At 34.1% G+C, this 6,211-nt stretch overlaps 1 protein-coding gene across 1 annotated transcript; it reads left to right on the forward strand.

The window, feature by feature from the left end:
• The first annotated feature begins 2,606 nt into the window (after window positions 1–2,606).
• LOC144997030 (myb-related protein 306-like) lies at window positions 2,607–4,585 on the forward strand. The gene is made up of 3 exons (XM_078956847.1): window positions 2,607–2,991; window positions 3,170–3,299; window positions 3,417–4,585. Exons 1-3 carry the CDS (start codon window positions 2,859–2,861, stop codon window positions 4,204–4,206), a joined length of 1,053 nt encoding a protein of 350 aa, XP_078812973.1. The 5' UTR covers window positions 2,607–2,858; the 3' UTR covers window positions 4,207–4,585.
• The last annotated feature ends 1,626 nt before the right edge of the window (window positions 4,586–6,211 follow it).

Here is a 6,211-nt window from a genome sequence, read left to right on the forward strand (position 1 = left end):
CCAGGTGTGGATCAGGTTATAGGACACAGAGTCAAAGCAAAGTTTTTCTAGTACAAAACTTACTTTTCAAAGTCAGTACTTTTGGTATATAAAACTAGAGATTTCCCAGATAAGGGCTTAATCCATTTTATTGAGCCAGTACAATTTTAGAGACCTTAGGTGAATAACTCTATGATACCTTAGTTTATACACCATGTTTATATATAAAACTAATACTCAATAGGTAGTTAAATGTGTGTTTTCCACCTTACCTCCTGTTCCCCGTTAGGCTGTGGACTTAGGGCAGATTCACTTAATTAACTTTCTACTCGATATCAGATTATATATAGCAGTATAAACAAAGCTATTATAAAAGTAGTCACTATGGTCAGTATTTTTACTATAAGAAATATAGGTTTTCTTAAAGAACTTTTCATCAGATATAAAGGAACCATTACAAATAACTCCATGAGTAATAAGTGAATAAACCAGGGTTATATATGACAACGATCTAACAACCAATGGAATGTGTGCTATCCGCCTTACTTTCTGTTCCCCGTTGGGTTGTGAGCTTAGGGTAGATGCGCACAATCAATTGTTTGTTTACTCTAAATATATATAACTTGTACCCACTTAGTACCCATAGAAAGGCTTGTAGTGTCATTTTACTTAACTTTCATTCAAGTAGGAAATATATGATTTTCTAAAGGAACAGGCGAACCTTTTAAAACAGAACTTACAACTTACATCACTTTTTCATATACATTTTCAACCACACTTTACAGCTTATTCACATCACTAAAATCTTATGAACTCACCAGCTTAATTGCTGATCAACTCTTTCAAATAACTTGTATTCTCAGGAAACTATTAGATAGGTGCTCGTCCTGGGGATTCAGAAGATGGAGCATTATAGCTTAAAGTCTTGTTTTGTTATTTGTGTATGAATTCTATGTTTTGTGAACACACACATTGTAAACACTTTCTTTCTAAATGAAATGGTTGTTCATTACTTGCTTACCATATGCATATCTCGTGATACTAAACATGACGTCCTCTACCCCTGAACGTTTCCGCCGTTTCGGTTTTGGGGTGTGACATCTACCCATCCTTTAGAGATGAGAACATAAAGAGAGTATTGATTTGGGATGTTCTCATTTGATAGGCGGAGGCTAGACCGAGGATATCGGGCACTAGAGTTACTAGACACCTTACGAGGCGAGTCTTCTCACTATACATTACCTAGAGTGGTATTTATGTGCAGACCGAAGGGTCTTATATGTATATGTATGTTTGTGATTATGTACAATGTGTTATATGTATGCTATGTGATATATAGACCGGACCAGAGCGTCCAACGACTCATAAGGCCAGAGGGTCCTCGATCAGACCGGATCGGAGGGTCCAACGAGCTAGATCGGACTAGAGAGTCCAACAAGCTACGAGACTGGAGGGTCCCACTAAGACACATTGACCGGAGGGTCATACCGAGTTATGGCCTAGAGTGGTTTATCTGATGTATGTTGTATTTTGAGAAACTTACTAAGAATTTATACATATCGTGTTGTGTGTTATGTGTTTCAAGTACTAGCAAGGATCGCGGGAAGACGCCGACGTGATCTATACACACTGAGAGAGTATTGAGTATTTGAGATTCTGAGAGATGTTGTATTTAAGATATTATTTGATACATTGGGTTTTGAGAATATTTTATGAAATATGTTATATTGAAAAATGAAAAATTATTTTCAAAATTCACGGCATTACAAGACTGCTTACTAAAATGTTTAAAACCAAAATCAAATTCCTTTATAATATCCAATGATTTCATATAGAGTTTTAACAATGATGGTGCATCGTTTTTCGTCTAATAATACTTCCAATATTAGTTAATTTTATTAGGTTAATAATAAATAGTTTTATTATTTATTTCGTAGAGTTTTCCAATATTAGCAACAATCCCTCGACATAATCCTAATTTTCACAACACCGCCCCACGATTACAACATACCGAGCTCAACAACTTCCTTCAACACTGGCTTTTAAAGGAGAGGGAAAATCAAAATTTCAAAATTTTCTCCCATTTTTCATAGGCTCTGCTCCCTTGCGATGGCATGTCATACCAATGACATTACTTTCTCTATTTTCCTTTGTCATGGTAAATCAGGATAAAGGTTATTTGATGTTTAGGTGGAACTTAGGTATCCATAACAAACATGAGACAACTCCTCAAATTATATATTAAGGCCCATTTTCGTTATTAATATCTGTTTACATGGGTTTTTTGGTTTTTAATGCATAAATACATAGAGTGTGAAATTAATGCTCCAATAACTTGAAATTTATTTTTTTGCCACCTGGCCAAGATCTCTCTCTCTCTCTCTCTCTCTCTCTCTCTCTCTCTCTCTCTCTCTCTCTCTCTCTCTCTCTCTCTCTCTCTCTCTCTCTCTCTCTCTCTCTCTCTCTCTCTCTCTCTCTCTCTCTCTCTCTGCTGACTTTTTGCAAAGAAGAAGAGTTAATGTTGCTTGCCGTCTTCTTTTGACTTTTGTTGGTTTGTGAGTTGTGAGAGAGAGAGTGTGTGTGTAAAGTCACTTCCTTTTTACCTCTTTTCAACCTCTATCTTTGGTCAGCGTTTGAATTCACCACCACCACCACCGTCTCACTCTCTTTCTTCTGTCTATATATTGTTTGGAAAGGGATACCCTTAGGAAAAGACCTTTGTCTTGCCGTTTATCCTAGGTTGAAAGAAGAAGAAGCCATCTCATTTGTCAGCCACAAACACAAACTAAGTGTGAAAAATAGAGAAGTCATACATAAAGAAGATCGTCATCAACACAAAGTTAAGCAGTTTATTCACAATCTAAACAAGGAAGATTGCAATGGGAAGGCCACCTTGTTGTGACAAAGTAGGAGTGAAGAAAGGGCCATGGACTCCAGAAGAAGATATAATCCTTGTATCTTATATTCAAGAACATGGTCCTGGTAATTGGAGATCTGTTCCTACCAATACTGGTATGTTATACTTCAATTTTTTTTTTTTTTTTTTTTAATAAAGATTCTTATTTAGAGGTGGGTTTGTTAGAGTCATTAAATTTTGCTATTTATTGTATCCTGCAAACTTCTTTTTCAATGAAAATTTTCGACTTTTGGAATTCAGTTTTTTCTTATTTCGCATCTTATTATTGTTCAGGTTTGCTAAGATGCAGTAAGAGTTGCAGACTTCGATGGACGAATTATCTCCGGCCAGGTATCAAACGCGGCAGCTTCACCGATCAAGAGGAGAAGATGATCATCCATCTGCAAGCCCTTCTTGGCAACAGGTATACACGTATACATAAGGAGTTTAGATCTGTAGAGAAAATTGATGATCTCATGCTAAGGATTACTTTTTTATTATAATTATGTGGTTGATGTGTGGTTTTGGTTAAATTTTGTAGATGGGCAGCAATAGCTTCTTATCTTCCACAAAGAACAGATAACGATATCAAGAATTACTGGAACACCCATCTGAAGAAGAAGCTTAACAAGATCCAAGGCGACTCATCTGACCTAGAAAACCATCATCGTTCAAATGGGTCAAACTCATCATCATTCTCACAAACTGCCATGCCTAAAGGTCAATGGGAGAGAAGGCTCCAAACTGATATCCACATGGCTAAACAAGCCCTCTGTGAAGCTTTATCTCTCGACAACAAATCCATCAATCTGCCTGAATTATCCTCGTCTACGGTTTCAAGAAATCCCTCATCAATCACTACAAACCCTACTTCACAAATACACCAACAAGTGGCCATACCTCCTACACAGACAAATCAAGGTGCAACTACTTATGCTTCAAGTGCGGATAACATTGCACGATTGCTCCCAAACTGGATGAAGAAGCCCCAAAAATCTTCACAGACGAGCTCGGAAAGTATCAGCACCACTGATCAGACTCACAACTCTTTCGATGGAGTGCAGTTTACAAGTCCTCCAAGTGAAGGCTTTGATAATTCACTGCAATATGGGTTCAACAACTACTCAAACTACAGCAATATTTCAGATGGTTCTCCATCGGTTTCGCCAGAAACAAGTTTATTCCAAGATGAAAGCAAACCAAACACCAAAAATGCTCAATTTCTCCCTCTTACTTTCCTAGAGAAATGGCTTCTTGATGATGCTACTGCTCAAGTACATGAAGATAACCTTATGAATCTTTCTTTAGAAGAAACTGATGCCTTGTTTTAACTCTTTTTTTCCTCATGATTTGTGGGAGGTGGTGTTAAATATGTACTTCCAACTGTTGACGTACGTTCTCCCAGGCGAGTAATTCAGTAGGTACTATACAAGTTTGAATCAAATCTAGGGTTTCTTGTCATTTAATTTAAAGTATTTTCAACCACTCGAAGAAACTGGTTGAACATCCTTTAGGTTTGTGTTTCTTTCTCTTTTTTGTTTTGTAGAAAGTGAAAAAGAAGTGTAAATAGTAGTAAGCGGAAGGTTTATAAATTATAATCTACAAGTGTGTTCATGTTCTTAGAGAAAAATCTTTAATTGTACTCATGTTTGTTAATTTGTATTAGGCCTATATAAGACAATGATGAATGAGAATCAGGTTTTCGATGAATTTCTCTTGGTATTATATTTGTTCGTAATCTTGGTATGAATTAGCATATATTTGTTCGTTGTTTTCGAATAATAATTCGTATCATGATTTTAAAATAATGGAGTAGTCTTAATTATTCGAATAATTAAAATGTCATTTAAGTATTTTTCCAAACTATGCAATCAAATATTAAATGCGGGTTGCTTTAAGACCGACAACGAATTGATCAATTGTGATTGCCTAGTATTTTTTTCATCCGTCCCAAAATTAACTTCTTTTTTTCTGGATATTCAAACTAAAAATCTTTTTGGAAATTGATATTATATTTTTGGTGCATTTAATTGGAAGCTTTAAAATTATTAGTTTCGTAAAATATTACTTCTTTGTAGACTTTGAATTTACAACGCGACAAATGATGTCGAAATTGATTTTTCTGAATGAAAATAGCCAGACTTCTTTTTTCTAAGAATTAAATGAATATGAACCAGAACCTAGCAAGCAGGCATGTTAAATATTAATAACAATAAATGTTCTAATAATGTGATGATGAAAGGCCAGTTGATCGATTAGAGTTGAATTGGTAAAAGAAAATTTGTTAAAGACAAATATAGTATACCTCAAACGCCTAAGGTGCTTTGTTGAGCTTTTAGTTGTACAACATAGATTTTTAATATTTGCTTAGAAAATAGATTGTTTATAAACGAAAATTTTATCCAGTGTAGATGATGGCTGTATAAATTTAAGCATCCAAAGGTAATACGGACGTTTGGAAAAAATAATACCATCTCAACCTACTTTAGGATAGTCTAGTTATCATGCTACTTGACTATAATTTTTGTTAGAGTTTTGAATGACAAGCACACAATTAGAAAGGCGATTCCAAAATAATGACCATAATAAATTATACGGTTCGCACTGGATAATTATATATTATGGGTCTTTGAATTCAACCTTGAGCGGGATCTTATTGTTAAGTCTCCGTTGTGGCAATTAAGTTTATGGCTTTATGCATATCGGACTTCACAACTAAACAATCTTATCTTTTATTTGGAGGATGATCCGTAGTTAAGTATCTTCCAATATGTGTAACCTTGGACAACATCTAAAGCATGCTATACCATATTAAAAAAAAATATCATCTCACATTTCATGTTATTACATTATGTTATAACACTAACGGATGAAATGGACATGTTATAACATCCACTAATTTTCATATCATCATTTCTATTTTTTTCGATTTAAAGTTTAATATTTATAAAAACAAAATGAATTTAATAAAACATTTTATTTAAATAAAACCTAATTTTTTTTAATTAAACATAACATTTAATATTCAAAAAAAAAAACCATTACAACAAAAAACAAATAAGAGTTAAAAACAAAAAAGTTACATGTTTGTCATATATTAATCATCTTCGTTACCATTATATATATAATCTGCTAAGTATTCTTGAAGTTGTCTATGTTTTCGTGTGTTTTGAATATTAACGACTTTATGTAATATATCATCGTCCCTTATTGAAATTGAACGTGTATTGGTTCTGTTGCCTAATATTCAGTAATATTTTATCCTTTATTTTCAATCACTGTGTTATGCATTATAATACATGTATACATAATATCTCGTAGAACGACTAACTGGTA

Source organism: Lactuca saligna, chromosome 5 (genome assembly GCF_052625555.1).
Source record: "Lactuca saligna cultivar CGN05327 chromosome 5, ASM5262555v1, whole genome shotgun sequence".
NCBI classification, from domain to species: domain Eukaryota; kingdom Viridiplantae; phylum Streptophyta; class Magnoliopsida; order Asterales; family Asteraceae; genus Lactuca; species Lactuca saligna.

Bases quoted from the DNA above. Each gene is read 5' to 3' on its own strand.
- LOC144997030 (XM_078956847.1), top strand. From the start codon at position 2,859: ATGGGAAGGCCACCTTGTTGTGACAAAGTAGGAGTGAAGAAAGGGCCA. The intron at 2,992-3,169 runs GTATGTTATACT...ATTATTGTTCAG, and splicing joins ATCTGTTCCTACCAATACTG to GTTTGCTAAGATGCAGTAAG. The intron at 3,300-3,416 runs GTATACACGTAT...TAAATTTTGTAG, and splicing joins CAAGCCCTTCTTGGCAACAG to ATGGGCAGCAATAGCTTCTT.